The sequence below is a fragment of the Dipteris shenzhenensis genome, chromosome 30 (assembly GCF_047967505.1).
Source record: "Dipteris shenzhenensis isolate YYH24624 ecotype China chromosome 30, Dip_SZ_1.0, whole genome shotgun sequence".
Taxonomy (NCBI): domain Eukaryota; kingdom Viridiplantae; phylum Streptophyta; class Polypodiopsida; order Gleicheniales; family Dipteridaceae; genus Dipteris; species Dipteris shenzhenensis.
The window spans coordinates 19,820,014-19,838,640 of record NC_141625.1 but is presented as its reverse complement, the minus strand read 5'-3'; the positions used below and the strand labels follow the sequence as shown (position 1 = coordinate 19,838,640).

Genomic DNA, 18,627 nt, shown 5'->3' with positions numbered 1-18,627 from the left:
GAGAAAAAGCGAGGAGAGAAGGCTTGTGTTTTGGTTGCCTTCAGCCTCATCAGTGGAAAGATTGTCCACGAAATAAGGATCGTCGGATGGCTGAGATGGTAGTCTCAGAATGCGACGTGGAAATGGAGGGAAGTCCCAGAGCGGAACAGATGCAGATTCAGCTAGCAGGATCTTCTCAGAGGTCAGTACCTTGTTTGTTATGTGTGTCTGTTGCTAAGCTAGTAACGAGTGCACCTGATAACATCCTATCTGAGCCCGCAGCAACGTGGTATACAGCCTTTAATGATACATAGTTAATTAAGATGAAAGGGCAAGAAGCCAATCATGATGTCATTGTGTTGTTTGACTCGGCGTCAACTCACAATGTAATTAACTCCAAGCTCGTGAAGAGGCTGAAGTTAAAGACTAGCCCATCTGACTATGCGTATACAGTCAGGATGGCAGATGGAAGTTCAACTGAAGTATGGGACCAAAGGGTTACCCAGTTGGAGCTTCGTATTCAGAACTATGCTGAGAAGCTTGATTTTGAAATGACTAAGCTTGCTCATGCAGATATAGCCCTGGGTAAGGCGTGGCATTCTAAGAAGAATCCAGCCATTGATTGGAAAAAGCACATATATCAATTCAAGATGGATGATGTGCTTTATGTCTTACGAGGTGAGAAAGATGTACCCCAGGGACCGTTGGTTTCCGTGATGGAGATCCGAAAAGCTCAAGAAGAGTTTTTATTCCTTTGTACAGCATCGGTAGAGCCGGTTGATGATTCTTCGGCTAGCACTGATGTTGCGCAAAGTGGTGAAATGGCCAAGCTGGCTGATCTTACAGCAGAGGAGTTCTCTGACTGTTTCAGGGATGAGCTATCTTATGGGTTACCTCCAGAGCGGAATGTTCAGCATAAGATCGAACTAATCCCGAGGGCAGAACCTATAAATAGACCTCCCTATCGAATCAGTTTTACTGAAGAAGCGGAGATGCGAAGGCAACTGGAAGAATACCTCAAGTTGGGGCATATTCAACCAAGTTTCTCACCCTTTGCTTCGCCAGTGATATTAAAGAAGAAAAAGGATGATACGTTTCGTCTCTGTATAGATTACAGAGCATTGAATAATATCACTGTTAAGCACAGGTATCCGATGGCTCGGATTGATGATTTGCTAGATGCATTACATGGAGCCGTGATTGTCAGCAAGATAGATCTTAAGTGTGGCTATCAGATCCGGATTAGAGCCGAGGATGTGCATAAAACCACTTTCAGAAGCAGGTTTGGTCATTATGAGTTTTTGGTAATGCCCTTTGGACTTACCAATGCTCCTGCTACATTCGTCATGCTTATGAACGATTTACTACGTCCGTATATCGGAAAGTTTGTAGTACATTTTATAGACGATATTCTGGTATTCATATTTAGTAAAAGTATTACTGAGCATCGCGAACACTTAAGAATAGTGTTCAGTACTTTGAGGAAAGCCAGTCTTTATGTAAATAAAAAGAAAACTATACTGTGTATGGTTAGACTTGAATATTTAGGATTAATAATTACTCCAAAGGGGGTAGAAATGGATCCAAAGAAAGTGGCTGCGATACTAACTTGGCCAATCCCTCAGAGTCTGACCGCTTTGCGATCATTCTTGGGATTTGTCCAATTTTATAGAAGGCATATCAAAGGATATTCCAAAATAGTATCGCCATTGACTGATCTGACCTCAGATAAAGTACCTTTTATATGGGGACAGAATCAACAAGAAAGTTTTAACAATCACAGGGATTACCTCCTTGTTGAGGTGTACCAAGAGCAATGACTACATCCCTTGGACAAGCATCTTCACATGTAACAAACCCCAAAGACTCTTTGCAACCAACAAATTCTTCATCATGAAACCCCACAAGGAATAAGTGGTGCCGTCCAATTTATCTTCCTAGGCCAAAACTCCAAACATATCTCATGGGCCATCTTCAAAGATGAATGCACAAACAGCCCTAAAAAAGTCTCGTGCTCTGACATTATGTCACACCAACAAAAATCAATGTTTCACAAAACAATGCTTGGCAAGGCAAATGCAACCCAATTGAAGCAGTTCAAGGCTGAAAAGAGTGGACTGTTTGAACAGTCCAAAAACGCAGTTGTGCTTCCTCAATTTGGACAGCAAAAATACCAAGAAGTCTGCTCCAAACAAGGTGAAAAAGTCCCCCATCAATAAGCTAGAAAGCCTGCAAAAAAACAGGGCTTTCAACCCATTTTGGCAGCTTCAGAACAGCTCCTGTGTAGAATCAAAATCTGCCTTGAAAATGTAACACTGTTCAAGGGACATTAATGAACGAGTATTCCCCCTTCATAGGCATACATGTATCATTCTCTCTCCGATGAAGGGTTGGCTTTTTGACACCCTGGTGAGACCGACTACCATGTATGCAACACCTTTCTGGGGGAGTGACATTTCAACGACAGAGTGGAAGAGATTTGAGAGGCTACAGGTGACTACGGAATCCGGGATGATTCGAAGTAAGCCGTCGGTTCCCCATCAGATTAGCCTCATCTCTTGTCTCCTTTCCTTTTCTCTCCTCCTCTCCTCCATTTATATAGGGAAATTTGGGTTTCTCTCTCCTCTCCCCTTTTCTCCCTCCCTCCTCTTTTTCATGGCCCTACCTGTTCTCCCCTTCCATCTTCTCTCCTTTCCCCTGTCCCCTTCCCTTCTCCTCCTATACTCTCCTCTTCCCCCTTTTCCCTCTCTCTTTCCCTTCCCTCCTTTTATGTGATTTTGTGTTGTACTCTATCTGATTAAAATGCGACGATAGAGATATATACTGATGCAACAGACAAGAGAGGAGCAGGGGGTGATGCCACAGGTCACCGAGGTCGACAGAGCACAGACACGTGTTATAGATTTCTATGCATCTGAGTCAGCTACCGGGGAGGTTGCGGGAGAGGAGATTGAAGAGATGATAGCATCATGGATTAGCAGTGAGAGTCTCCGCCATGATGCTACCAGACGAGAGGCACACACTCCACATGCTACACGGAGAGTGACCAGAGCACGCACGATCGAGGTCCGGTCTATTTTAGCCCTCCTCAGAGGAGACCGCCAGAGACGAGGCATCACCCTTAACGTAGCCCATTGGATACAGAGATCACAGAGACCACACCCTCCACCACATCGAGAGACGGCTCGACAGACACATACAAGAGGTCCTCACATCCCATCAGAGAGCCACCAGAGTACCTGAATATATGGAACCTGAGCGTGTACTAGGAGCGTTAGCTCTCAGCACCTGATACTCTTTCACTCTTTTGCTCTCTGGTTTAGCACTTCAGCTTTCAGCAAGGGCCTTAGTGAGCCCTTTGCTTCAGCCCATAGCGGCTTGTATGAGTTACTTTTTTGGTTTTGTACTTGGTCTCATAGGCCTACGAGGCCTCCTGCAGACATTAATACATCTTTCTTTCTTTTCTCCCACTTTATGCGTTGAGGCCTCCTGCAGACGTTAATACATCTTTCTTTCTTTTCTCCCACTTTGCATGCACACATAACCTCTCTCTCTCTCTCTCTCTCTCTCTCTCTCTCTCACACACACACACACACACCCCCCTTGCATACAGGTCAAACAGGGAACAAGTGCTCTCACGAGTGCCCTCTTTACCCATTGGAGGGCCCAATCAGCATCAAACTTCTGCATGCATTGCACACATTTGCATTCTCGACATTCTTGTCCGCTACATTCTTTGCTGGCTATAATATCTCTCTGCTCCATTTCTTCTCTAATTGTTGCAGGCATGTTTTAACGCCTCCGATTTCTTGTTGTAGGGAGGGACAGAGGGAACTTGAAAGAGAAACAAAAGGGGAAAGATGAAATTGTCAATCTAGTCTCTCAAATCAAGATCAAGATCACCTAGCGACTTCCTCACAAAAGGCAAAGCTGGGCCAACAATTCACAATGTACATCTACAATGGCACCTCTTTGATGAGGTGCTAGTATCGATATAAGGACCAAGTTTTGAGAAGAAACCGATTATCAGTCTAACAACATAACACACTTTAGATAAATGCAGCATAGATTTGATTTGGAAGCATGATAGACTAAAGAGAACATACGTTGGTTGCGCGCTTACTACCTCCCACTCAAGGATAGGATATCTACATGCACGGACAATGATACATCATACAATGCAATATCTAATTGGATGGAAATTGACAACGTGGCTATTCTAAAACTTTACTTACTAAAGCCGAAGGTAGAAGGCCCACAAATCATATCTAATGGTATCCATCTTAAGGACCCCTTTAAAAAAGACTAAGTGGTAAGCAGACATAACAAAGTATAGATACAAAAAGGCATAGGGATGATTCACAAAAATTGGATGAAAACCTCAATTAAGAACATCAAGGTATATGAAGGAATAGTAAAGCTTTTTCTTCTTATTACAACATGTTTGGCCATTGGTTAAAGAACTCGTGAAATCTTCAGTACAAGTAGGCATCAAACTTTTTATGATTTTTAAAATAACTCCAAGAGTTCATAGCAACTAATTCTATTCCAAGACGTAATTACGTCGACTTAGAAAAGGGTTGAGAGTTTATTGCCTTGTTTCATTAGTTCTTTCTTAGTTTTATTTTATTATAACAAAGTACTTTAACAACATTAATTTGATGTCACAAATTATGTTGCTCTTCAATAAAGACAACCTTTCTTTTCTTTTATTTTGCTTTCAATGCATAATATACAATCAATAATAATAAAGGCTTAAGATCATGCCAATCTTAGCTTTTATAAAAGCTAAATGATATACTCATCAAACAAGGCCTTAATGATTCCTTACCTTTAGTTAAGACATCCACTTCACCGGTATCACGATTCTGATGCACCTGCAGCAAAAAAGATGATCCAACGGTATAGACATCAAAACAATGACTTCTTGAATATCATAGTCCAAAAAGCCCCATTCTGAACTGAAGTGCACTTATCATCACAATGTACAACCATTACCAGTACAAAAATTTATCATCAAAAACTTTTTCATACATTGTAAGAATTGCTCGAAGCTACTCCATGATATCAAACGTAATTACCATTTATTCTTCAACGACTGTCTTATTATGCTCATAGCATCTCTTAGACTTCCAAGAAAGATGTGCAATGGAATTGAAGCTTCATAAAAACCCATTCGTCCACATGAGTCGATTGATACAATCTCCTTAAAGGAAGTGTTCGACATGATGAATTCCTAGGGTTACTCCATTTTATCGTTGATCGTATTCATATATTTCATCAAAGCGTAACAGCTTATTAGCAACGACGTCTCAGATCGACATGGCAATAATGGAATTGTTTCCTCCAATCTTGGAGAGTGTCAAGAGGAAATACTTCATTGGAGCTCCACCACCTTCGACTTAGCATCCAGAGCCCTTACAATGAATCAAATCTTGTTAGCCTCTACTTGGTACATTGCTTCCTACTGAGGCTTCTCATGTTCTTGTACTACATAACTTCCTCTGCTCTGGATTTGGTGGCACACACAACATTGGGGCCATAGTAGCTTACAATACTATTGCTTTGCCCCTACATGAGGATGGCCTTAATATCACGGGTCTTGACATCTAGAGTAGAGCATTGTTAGGAAAGCTGTGCTCCTTGGCAATAAGTCTTGGAAGGTTTTCTTCACACAGTAGATTCAAAAAGGCACATCCACATAGGCAGAGATTGACTATCGAGCACGAGGTGGATATTCACAATTGCCCACATCCGACCTCTCTCATCCCCCCTCTTGGCAACAATCATCAAACTTTAGCGACACTCAGAACAACACTTATACATGTTCCTCTTCAAACTCAAGGCGAGAGGGACACACAACCCATCGTGGGGAGCAATCTTTTTGTTGATAACTTAGGATATCCACTAGGTGCTTGAGATACATGCAATCATATGGATGGAAAAGACGACCTGCCTCCATGGTGAGCTCTTTAAGGGAGCACCACACGATCACTCAAGACCTATGTGGCACTCATAGATGAACCTTGCAAACTGACTCTACCATGACCAAGATCGGACAGAGGTCCCAAAGGTTCACTCACTAGGTGTGTGCTCAAGCACAGGTGTTCCCCCTCAGATCATATGCATTCTTTGGAACCAAGAAGGAGAGACAATTCTTTCCAATGTCGCAGAGACAATTTTGGAGACTAGTCACACTGCCAAAGGAGGAATCAATTGCGAATGTTCTTCACACAATCAAAGTGGTTTAGATTTAATGATTGGTCAATGGTGGGTAGATTGGTCGTCCTTAATGCCTCTAGCTCTATGGCGGATGCTCGCTCTAGCACCTTTGTTCGAACTCTGGCTCCTTACAGGACACTTGCCTTTTTCGACTACACAGTCAAGAAATCCAAGCATGGCCAGCTCCAAGGTCTACCTGGGATCGCACCTAGAGAGGATATTGGGAGTCCTTATACCCATGCAGACCTTATATTGGGAACGACTTTGAAGATCCTACAGGAAAAGACAGATTTCCATCTTCTGGCTAGAAGAGCACAGTGAACCCCCAATCAACACCTAGAGACAAACCTTTATAGCAAACTCCATGTGTCTCAAATGCCTTACAGTCCTAGAGTCTGTTCAGCATTGCATGTGGGGATGCAGAGGCCCAGGGAATCTGGCAGGCCACTGCACATTTCTTTGGCAAGATGCAAAGAAACCCCTGCTAATTCTTTTGGGGATGAGTGGCCTACCTTACTCAAAATCTTCTATAAGAGAGCGGACTTGGACATGGCTTTCTCATTCTCAGGGAAGCCCCCCAACTTATTAGGTGCAATGACAGTCGCCCTTCGCAGATGCCAGGTCCCCTCCATATAATCACATAAAGTTTATAAAACTGTAATGAGCTATATCATCTTCCTTATAATTTGCCAGTAATTACCATACAAGGCTCATAAAGTTTATAAAACTGCAGCCAAAACGTGAAAGAAATACCCACCTTGATGACTCTGTGAACTATTGGAATATCCCGCCCCTACAAAAACCAGATATTTTAAATGTAAGTGTATGCATTGTACAAGAAAGAGCATAAATAATGTCAGTCAATTAATCACAAATCCTGCCGCGAAAGCCAAAATCCCAACAAATGTCTTCTCACAAATTATAAGTTACAACAGAAATACTAACAGTAGAACATGCCATGAAAGTTTTAAAAAATACAGGTGATGCTTTAATTATCTACTTCAAAACTGCATTTTGCTTTATGTAGCAAATCATTGCATGTAATCCTTTGAGCATAAGATATTACACACATGTCATGAATGACAATTCATGTAAAAGAAAAACAATAACTGTATGTTCTAGCCTCATGGTAGTTAGCAATAAGGTTACAACCATCAACAACTCAATCTCTAATGGCGGAGTACAGCTCTGCATAGGCACACACTCTCACACATGGACACGTATTCCAATAATCACTCGTGAGCCACAGAAGTTCTAGTTTCTGTAACGACCCGACAAACTGCATCATGCCAGAAGACAAGTACAAATTTGCAGATAGACCCCTTAGTAGCTGAAGAATAGACCTTAAGAAAATTATTGATATGTGATACATATGATACAAATTAAAGATGCCAAGGCCTTGGACCAATACGAGGTTCTTAATTACTACAGCTGTAGAGTAGACTACCAGATAATAAATAGATGTAACACGAAAAGAAATATGGCCAGGAAATGACAAGAAGAGTTTTCTTTGTCATATAAATACAAATCAAAATTATGCTAAGACCTGACATAGTTTGTTGGAGATGCAACAGTCAACATGCATAGAGAAGACTACATGCTTTTAAATCCATCATCTCAAAAATACAATACTTATACGCAAACAAACATGATGAGCTTTCTAAAACAGGAATGGGAGACTCGTCCATGACGAAACCTCACAAATAGAACAAGGTGTCCATGTTTCCCAACTCGCTTTAAGACGTGCATTGACCATTTACACTTATCTTCATGCAAAAAGAATTGACAAATATGCTAGAGGTGTTGTGCTCACTTCTCCTTTATGTAGGGGACATAGTATAAAAGCCTATGGATAATCCAAACTTAACACCATCAGCACAAAAGGAACATATGCACTTTCAACTTCATGAGGAAACTTGACCTATAAACCTTCATATTATAAACTTCACCATGAAAGCCAAAATGGAAGAGATCAGTACTCCTGTCAATAAGGCTTCCATTAGGTTGAGTTGCACATAAATATGTCAAGCTTCACTATTTGATAGCAAGGAATAAGTTCAGATAAGTCTCTTAAGCTCAGCTATACCAGGACTGGCACAGTTGCTCACATCGGTCTTCATAACCTCGCTGAAACACAAATGTAATTCGATAATAAATATGCAAAGGTTTATGCAAAATTGTTTTGGGAATTTCTTTTGTATGTGTTTCCTATCTAGTAGAAACTTCTAGATGCATTAAGGACTACACAATAGAAGGTAAGCATGGCTCTGTAAATTAAAGAACCATCAAGCATTCCAAACCACTAATATTTAAGTGCATCTGTAAAAGAGGACATGACTAGTATAATGAAATATACATTCAATTACCTATCTAGTTTTATGAGAGACTGCTATATTCAAACAACTTCTATGATGAGCGTGAAGATTCATCAAACTTTGAGTGTTCAACAAAGCCTTTAACAACCAATCCATCTATTAGTCTTTGCGTGCCGTTCATCTACATCTGAGGGTTGATTGCTACACCGAGAATGGCGGCCTTGTTTACAACGACACCAGTTTGAAATGTATGGTGCCGTGCACAAGAGAAGACCTAATTGGAAAGAGACTTGCTGCAATCCATAAGGCAATCCAAGGGGCACTTGCATTCTATTCATTGAAAACATGCAATGCTTAGCACAATGAAGGCAAGAGAAAAAATGGTTCAGAGTCAAATTACATCTATGTGGAAAACCACAATCTCGCCAGCTCGAACTGGAGCATTACCCATGTGCAGAAACAAAATATCACCCTGCACAGTAGAGGTAAAATAAGAAACTTTTCCAATCTTAGATTGAGGTTGTAAAGCTCATAATGCTTTAAAAAGAAACACCTATAAAACCAAACCCCTTCCTTTGTATTTTAAATACATAAAATCAGGAAAGAGTTTGAACTTACTCTTCTGAAACCTGGTTCCATGCTACCAGTGAGAACCACTACCACAGGTGATTCACTCCCAGTAAAACACATCAATCCTTTCCATATCATTAGGGCTGAAGCGACAATCATACCTATCAACATCACAAAATACATTGACTACATAAGAGTAGAGAATACATTGACTACATAGGAATAGAAAACACATTGACTACATAATGTCTAGTCTTACAAATTGCAAAATGCTGCCAGTTGTGAATGGATCCTCTATTTCAAAACGAAAGCTTTAAGTGATCTAGCGGAAAAAATGTCCTCTTCACCATGCAAATGATATTTATGCTACTTCAAATTCCAAAACGTTACATGTAGTCGCTACATAAGGGCAATATAATTTCTAGCAATGCTGCAAGCATTGGCTATAAAATGGAGCATCAAAGTACCATTAGAAGGCCAACCAAGGTTTCTAGTCATAATGTATGTAGCTAGATTCAGATATTCATATTTTACATACTCAAAACATAATTTGCATATTAATATCCCTTTTGTTGCATTTTACAAGCAAAGAGCCTAAAAATGTCTTGTATGCAATTCTATGTCGGACATAAGTTCTTCCCCTCTCCCTCAAACCCAAAGCTAAGTATGGATCCAAACACTTATGTTTGGCCTTATTACTGCCCATACAGAGGCTTGAAGAAGTCCAATCTGAGTGGTCGATTCTCCATCATAGTCCAATATCTGTCATTGCCATTCATTGCTCCCAACAGCCCATATGACAAAGTCTCGTCACTAAGCTCTCCCTGAACGAGTTGGAACTAAGACCCAAATGAGGAGGATTCCAAGTGTCCAAAGTTAATTCTATTGAAGTTGGTCATCTCCTGTTTGTACACTAGGATGTGAGGGCTTCTATGAGGGAGACAGACAGAGTTAATGTGGCAGGCAGTGAAGCATTATTCTCGGTGACATCTCCATGTGTTACTGAGGTAAGATATGCAAACCCAAAAGTCACAGTGAAAATGTCTGACATTGATATGCGGTCAGATGAGGAGTCAGAAACATTTATGAACGTGAAGGACACTGATGAGCGCTTGGATGCATCTAGCACTTGGCTGGTATATTCATCATGGATTCACAATCAGGTGAAGGCCGTGACTTAGAGGGGGATATTACTACGGCCATACATGGAAGTTGATGATCCAGATAATCTGGATATATTTGATTTCTCAAGATTGTTATTTGGTTGCAGACCTTGCCAAATGGAGGACAGATTGAAAAAGACCCTGAGAGCATAATGCCTAGAAGACTCCAGGCTAGGGGGACCGCTGGAAGATGGTAACATCTAGATTGCTCGAGTTTGATGGTGAGCACGTGACAGGAGGTGATGCCATCTGGTGCTACCAAGGATGGACCTATGAACCAGGATGGGTTGCTTGTACAGGACCGGACGTAGAGGAGCACGAGCCACTGGTTAAAAAGCCACGAATTGACATCAACACTAGATTATTCCGGAGAGCTTCAACATGGGAGCTGATGGAGCATCTTCATCAACGAGTTGGATCTGGCCAAGATGTGTCGGTGACGGTGTTGGAAAAATCACCTCCCCATCTATAAGCCCTCAAATGATGAGAGTATGAGGGAGGTGTACTTAGGGTTAATTGTAAGGCTGTCACATGTGCAGCATTTGGCTGCCATGTGGGCAGAACATACAAAGGCATACATAGCAGTTTGGAGCCACCATGGTGGTACGGAATTGCCATGTGGCTGTCGGCAATTGGCTCGAGCAGATCTGCCCAGACATTCTAGCATGGAACAGAGGCGATGACATCAGCATCAGTACGGACTATTTGCAGAAGGGGTACCAGTCTAGGGCAGAAGTTTCAGGGCAGAGAATGCCCAGGAATGGCCTGGGACAGGTGGCGCCTTGGAACAGACCAGTACGGGCTGTTTACAGAGGTGGTGCAAGGTGCTCTAGGACTGGAGCATGACCAGGAAAGGGTGGGACAGAAGGTGCTGGATTGTGCCTGTCTTGGAGCATGTTTGGGCCAAAGAAATGGCCTGGAACAGGTCGGGGCAGGGGAAGGAATGCCTGCACCAGTGGCTGCCTGCCACATGACCAGGCAGGGCCTGCAAAGGGCCTCAAAAAAGCTGCCATTCAGTCAGTTCTACAGACTGAGGGAGAGGGCTGCTGGGTCGGTCCACCAATCGGCCTATTTTCGGGGGCTTCCAGCCCCTATATAAAGGGAGCCATTTGGGCTCCTTAGGTGTCCACTGCAGCAGCATTTGGGCTCCTTAGATGTCCACTGCAGCAGCATTTGAGGAGCAGACTGGAGCAGCAGGCCAGCAGGTTTTGGACCTAAGTGGGAGCTCGGTGCTGCAGACAAAGCTCAAGGAAGGGCTGCATCCTTGGCTGTCTTCCAGGGCAAGCACGGTGCAGGGATCAAGGCATGGTGACAAAGGGAGCACACAGGCTTAGGGATCTAGAAGTGCCATGGAGATAGTAGGACAACATTTTGGTAAGGACAAGAGGACTACACTCTAGACTCATTTTGTATTGTGTCCATTTGACGGTAATATATCTCAACCGACCTAGCACCCAATCGTTGTTCGTGAGTGCATGCAAATCCAGTGAAGACTGATCACTATATAGCACTCCCAAATGTTGTGTGGCCTTCAAGTAACGAAAGACTCACTCCACGGCCTGCCAATGCTGCATGCTCAGCTTGTGCATGTACCTGCTTAACTAAAAAACGGCATACTACAAATCAGGCCAGGTATGACATAAGTAAATAAGGCAGCCCACAGCCAGCTGATACAGAGTGGCATCAAATGGGGCTCTCCCATCTTCAGAGGAGAAACGGAAGCCAGGTTCCAAGGGAGTAGAAACCGGTTTACAATCCTCAAATTGGAAACGCTGCAAGAGCTATCCAATATATTCAGATTAACTCATCATTAAGGCCCCATCAACATTAGAAAACTAAATGACCAAATAGTAGTGCAACCTGTCCATAACTGACCTTGCAAATGATTTCTGCAAATCTGCTTGAAATCTGCAATTTGCTGCTTGTAAGGCCCACTGATAGGTAGGATCCACTTAATTACAGCATACACAGTAAATTGACAAGTAAATATGCACCGCATAACAAATTAGAAGGAAGCTAGAGTGCTCCTACTGCGTGAGAGTGAGATTGTGCAATCTCAATCTCTCTCTTTCCACGCAGGGAAAAAAGCGCCATTTCCCCTGTTGAAAGATTTCCCATCGGACACCAGTAGCTCTGGGGTTTCCCAATCGCCCAACCCATCTTCAGTTCCCACGCCCAGAAACTCGGGTGCAGCAGGAGCAAGGAGGAGCAACGCAGAGGCAGGGCAAAGTCAGGGAGGAGCAGCGCAGAGGCAGGGCAGAGACATGCATCGGGGGATGGGGGAGAGGGGATTGGGTGGATGCGTTGCCCAAAGCTGAGGCTCTCCATTCAAGGGAAGCGGCACCCCGGAGGCCAAAGTGATCCAAGCATTTTTGTTGGAGTGGGAACCTCGCAAATGCCCCTTCTGCTTTCACCCTTGCGTGGAAACAGGTAGTATGTGGGAGTTGGCTACAGCAAGCAACTCTCTTCTCTAACAGAGACGAGTTGCTCTTTGCCCGAATCCCTCGTATGGTCTTGCTATGTGATGATGTCTTGTATCAGTCCTATCAACAAAGGTTTCATAATCTTGTTGTCTTGAGCTTTGGCACTATCTACCATCAAAATTCTAACCCCAATCATTGATATGCTCTGTTTCAGAGAGGAGTGTTCAACCCAAAAATCATGGGCACTTTTGAAACCTAAGCATCCAAAATCTGCTATGTAAAATATACAGGATGCTGTAATCTATCGGTTGCTATCGGTTGCTGCAGTGTTGCCTTGCTATAGCTGGCCAGATTTTAGAGCTAAAATTGTTCAAGTTCCCAGACTCCGATTCCTACCTTTAGCTCGTATTTAGATTTTGCAAAATTCCCATAATAGATCAGAATTCGATCGGCCGAACCACGAAAGAGAAAACGAAGCAATTTACTGGGGAGAGAGAAGGTACTTACCAAGACTGATGACCTGCATCAGGACTTGTCTGACATGGATACTGCGGATGGATTCAACGGTCTCCTTGAAGTAACCAGAGACGCCATCGACAAGGCCCGTCATTGCAGAAAATCAGCTCTTGAAGCAGCGCAGGTGGCCAGATCGACACAGACACTGAGGTGATCTCCCTCCCGGGGCGAAGCTCTCCAATTCTACCCAATTGATGTCAACACAATATATACTCAGGCGGGCGCTCTCTCTCTCTCTCCACCCACATGTTGCACAAGTTAGTTCATCAACACATCCAATTCTTTCTCCCTCTCCCTCTCCCTCTCTCTCTCTCACCCCCTCCTCTCTGCGCGCCCCGCCCCCTCCCCCCGCCCCCCCGCCTTTTCTCTCTCTGTCTCTCTCCACCCACCAATTCTGCAAAGCTGATCGGACGAAACGAAGAAAACACGGAAAAAACCTCTTCGGCTGTGTGTCTGTATCGAGCTTTCGAGTGGGACTCTACAAAAATTAAGGACCCAAATGAAAGCAGTCATCCATGGCTACGATAATAATAAGGATTGAGGCTTAACCCAAATGGACCAAGGAAAGCAGCCGACCGGATGAACCACCAAAACTAATGGTGTTTAAACACACTTAGAGGATCATGGACAGGCTCACTTCCCAAATGCATTCAATACAGCATGAGCGCGGACATAGTCTCTAAACGCCCTAAAGAAGTCATCCATGCCTAGTTCATGTGTGAGTTTTACATTAACTTTCTGCCCGCAAGAGTCCTCCGGGATCTTATCCAAATAACTTCTTATTCCAAGCCCATCAGGGTCAATCAATAGGTGCAGCAAGGAGCCCATCGCCACAGTTCAAAAAACGCTCAGATCGAAGTTTGGACACAAAAGTTATGGTCCCTCATAGTTCCTCACCTCGAGCCCTTGTTGTGCACGTGTTAGTGAGTGGTGGCTTCGCATCTGGAGGACTCCAATTCTTACCCAGGCCCATCCTATATGTGCTCTTTTACGTGTGCATGCAAGGGCACACTCAACAATAAGAAACCACTGAGTACAAATGCATAAGCAATTTATTAATGTCAAGGAATCACAAATAGTATCCTCAAATGAGCTTTTGTGTAACATCCACCCCCACGAGCTAGATGTGGCCTTTAATATCAACAAATTATCCCATACATTTTACTTGACCAAGTTCAAAATGCCTTTATTAGCACTGCCATAATATAGTGGAGAATTGGATTCTCCTTTGTGAATTTCCACGTGAAATGTTTTAAAAAGTTAATTGAGTTGAGAAAATCATTTGCTTTACAATCTATGTCTACCATGCAAATTGATCAAGAGTTGCCAAGAAGTTGGATATATGTGCTGTGTAGGGCTACTTAGCCTATGGAAAAGAGGTTCTTTTGAAGACAAGACCTTAACAACCTCAACCTTTGTGTCCACAACTACTCCTTCTGCTCCTAATTTGCCTACTCCATTCGTTCCCGCTCCTCCCACTCCTGCTCTTCCCACTCCTCTTGCTCCTACTTTTCCTACTCCTTTCACTCTTTTTCTTTTGACCTATTTGGTATCTTCTCTCTCTCTCTCTCTGTCTCTATTCTCATAGGGAGCCCCTATTGCTTATTAGCATAGGCCATGGGCAGATGTGCCCCTCGTATAGATGGCCATGTATGTATGTGTGTGGTGTGACGCCAAAGATTGATATTTTAATTTGGCATTGGTATTATTTTTTTTTGTGTTTGATAAGAGTTTGAGTATCAAGTGATAGCCTAGCAGCTCTCACTTATTTCTATTTTCTAAGATATTCTATGGGATTGAGAGGATGAGTGGAATGGATCATTGTAAATACCATAGGTATGAATTATAAATACCTTGGTATGGGGTGAGAGTTATTTGTGTGTGGGATATTATGGGGTTTTTAGAAAATAGGAAGAGTGAGTCATATAAAGAGGTGGGCTCATGTCCATGTGTTCCAATAATATAAGAGAGGCCACATGCCAAGCGTGTGGAAGGCATGTGGAGGAGTGTGGAGTCAAGAGGAATCCTTCTAGAATTCCTATGTGGAATAAGGAGGATGTGGACATATGGAAAAGAGAGGGTCCCTATGGGCTCCATGTGGAGAGACTCTTGACTTTCTCAATATTTTAAGAGTCTTGAGCATCTTTTGATGGGACACATGGCAAGAGTAGCCAAAAAGGACATGGATGGTGACATACGGGCTTATGTGATTGATGGGGAAAGGAATCTACAGGCAGCAATTGTAAATGGGTGAAGGAGGGTGACAAAATCTCTACCCTCCTCTCCCTTGTTCAACATCTCTTCCACCATTAGGCCTGATGTTGTTGTAGCTCTAGTCTCCTCAAGCCTCTTCCATGAGCCTTCTCTCCCTCTTGTAGGTATTCTCTTATGTAGACTCTTGAGTCCATCTCTTTATAGTTCATTCTCTCTATGAGTATTCTTGGAGCTTCTGCTCTCTCTTGTATGTATGAAACCTTTCCTCCCTGCTTGTCTTTCTAGTATATTGAGTGTATTTGAGTGGAGTCTTACTCTCATGGCAATGAAAGTCACTTCTTATCATTTTGCTTGAGTCTCCATTCCTTTTCTCCATTCCTATGTTCTTTTCTTCTCTCTATTCAAGTGTCTAAAGTAGTTCTTGTTCGGCCGCTCACTATGCACACATGGTCCATCCGTTTCCCGAGCCACCATGCAAGCTTCTTCCTCTCTTTTAGGCAAATTCTAGGGGTATTGGATCGTTGATAATTGTGGAGCCTTGAGGGAGTAGTTTGCTTAGGCGAAATCTGCATGGGCAGATGACAGTTAATATAGCAGTTAGACCCCCTGTCAATATTTGGCCTATAACTTTCTCTCGGTGGTCCGATTTCAATGAAATTATATCAGCACGAAGCTCTCTTTAAGGGTCTCCCTCCTATGTAATTTTTTTTTTGCATTGGGTCTAGGACAAGAAGTTATGAGTCTCTGTGTATGACTATTTATTTCTATGGCAGTTTTTACCCCCTTTCAATAAACTGTCCATATCTCTTCAACCGGTTATCTGTTTTCGACAAAACTTATATCAGTATGAAGCTCACTTCAAGGCACATCCATGTATGTACTTTAATTTTTTATATCAATTTTCTGGTGGAAGTTATAGACCTCTGTGTTTTCTAGCAGTTTGTAGAATGATTTTGAGCCATTTCTAGAGGCTTCTGTGAAGGAGGTGCCATGTTTCCCCAAAATTTACCCATCCAGCCAAATCAGCCCCTTCAAACCCCTAGATATATATAAGTTTATGTCATGTTGAGCCAAAAGATCTTCTTCCAACAACGCATCGCTCTTCTCTTTGGCGCCTACCGACTTGGTGAGATAATGGCCTCTGCGGATCCTTTTCTTCTCTCGATGCTGGACTACAACGTCACTTGGGATGTTACCATATTCATTCTCCTCTAAGGGAAGCAAGGAGAAAGATATGTTGTGGTTTTCTTTGCATGAAAATATTTTCTTCATCTCTCTTTGCAAGTGATAAGGGTCTTTATTATTAAGATTGGGAAGAACAGGAAGCTAAGAGGTGCGTGAAGTTTCATTACCCCCAACTTCATGTCACATCTTTTTGGTGGAGACGCCAGGTACGTTTGGTATTGGATTCATGCCACCTTACTAAACGGTCTCGGGTATACTTGATTGCATGTTATGCCTAGTATAGGCATGTGTTTTCTGATGTGATAAAGAAGATGCATGGAAGAACTCCATTAGAAGAGATTGCAACCCATTTAAGAGAACTAGAAGATTGTGAAATGGATGCTCAAGCTATTCGCACGGTCATTATGATCATATCCTATATGTTTGCACTCTTGAATATGTTGGTGAATCGACAACGCCAGCAGCAAGGCACGATGATAGATTGGGGATTGTTTCATGCACTGGCAGCTTGGTGTGAAGAAGAGTTGAGTCTTTGGGTAGTTTTTGACTATAACAATGGAGTGGTGATTCTCAATTCTTTCAACTTCTTTTGCTATGGAAATGATGAAGAGTATAATATCTTGAAGCTGTTATGTGCACTTCCAATTGTGAGAAGGGTGATTCTTGAATGCATGTATACACAATGTTTTCATGGTGTTGGTTGGTCACTTATTTTTGAAGATTTTATCGAGGATCACATTGTGGAGGGTTTTCAACAAGTGGTTATGCATAAAAAGTTAGTCTTGGTATACTAAGGCTCTGTGGGATCTTGTTTGGATCTTGTTTAGGATATTATTTGGATCTTGGTGTTTCCTTTTTGTGTTTCATCATGGTGAAGATTCTAGTGTTTCAAGGGACCCAAGGGGAAGACCCAGAGTCTTATCTTTGGGATTTTGTTCGAGGATGTTGGCTTTCTGGATGGTCCATGAAGGATCAGGCGGAGATTTTGCCTGATTTTCTTGAAGGTGTAGCCTTGAGTTGGCATGAGGCCTTGCCGGACTCTACCAAGGAGGACTGGGACCAAGTGGTGGCTACAATGAAGCAGAGATTTGGGGCAGTGGAGTCACCAAATGCTTTGATGTTGCAGTTGGACCGGTTCTATCAAGGATAGGGTGAGATGGTCTCTACATTGGCAATCCGATATGAAACTTTATGGACAAAGTATGAAAGGGCAGCTTTGTGAGCTGTGGCATCTGCATCATCGGCCCCTCAAAGTCTCGTAGGGATGGAGCACTTAAAGATGAGCAAATTTGTTATGGCTTTGGAGCCTCGTCTTCGCTCAAAAGTAATGAGTAAAAATCCAACAACATACGTGGAGGCACTTTGCATTGCGACCAAGAAAAAAGCTTCTCTAAAGATCGAATCCTCTTTTGTGTCTTCAAAAGCTTCAACTTCTAAGGTGGAGGTAATAGGCACTCCTCAGGTACCAAAGTTCTCTGAGTTAGATCATAATATCTCCCAATTGATGGCAGAGTTTGTTGATTTGAAATTGCATTTGGTCAATGCACGACAACCTAGAGCACCAAAGTGTGAAGATAGGCCTCGAGATAAGAGTGGGGTCACTTGCTATGAATGTAATGAAAAAGGTGACTATCGCCCTGGGAGTGTCCTAGATTGAGAAAGAAAGAAGAAAAACAAGTATCCTTGTTAGAAGCTTCTTCAAGGGATGAGGAAAGAGAGGTAATGATGGCTAAATGGGGGCGTGGTAAAGCAAAAGAAGAAGAAGAAAGCAAGGGAGAAGTAGATGAGGAACATCAGGAAGAGGAACGCCGTAGTAAGAAAAAGAGGGCATCTAGAAGGAGAATTAGCCAGTCAGACTTTCCTTTAGGACAAGGCATTGGAAGCTATGACTTGTTGTCCGACCTTAAAGAAAAGGAAGCTCATATCACCTTTGGTCAATTACTTGCTTTGTCTCCGAAAATATAGAAGGAATGGGAAAAGCTAGCAAGCACAAGATGTCAAAGAAGAAAAAGAAGAAAAGTGCCATTCCTGTTGTTCAAA

The 18,627-nt window shown here is 42.7% G+C and overlaps 1 protein-coding gene across 1 annotated transcript in view; it reads right to left on the bottom strand.

Moving 5' to 3' along the window:
• The window catches only part of LOC147881815 (uncharacterized), a 34,914-nt gene extending 21,047 nt beyond the window's left edge, over positions 1-13,867 (bottom strand). Inside the window, exons 1-6 of the mRNA XM_087401726.1 lie at positions 13,578-13,867; positions 13,180-13,371; positions 9,135-9,247; positions 8,917-8,988; positions 6,959-6,994; positions 4,811-4,856 (exon numbers count right to left, since the gene is read on the bottom strand). Of these exons, the coding sequence (XP_087257852.1) occupies positions 4,811-4,856; positions 6,959-6,994; positions 8,917-8,988; positions 9,135-9,247; positions 13,180-13,282 (370 nt within the window). The 5' untranslated portion in view covers positions 13,283-13,371; positions 13,578-13,867. The remainder of the gene's footprint in view (positions 1-4,810; positions 4,857-6,958; positions 6,995-8,916; positions 8,989-9,134; positions 9,248-13,179; positions 13,372-13,577) is intronic.
• Between the last annotated feature and the right edge of the window lie 4,760 nt (positions 13,868-18,627).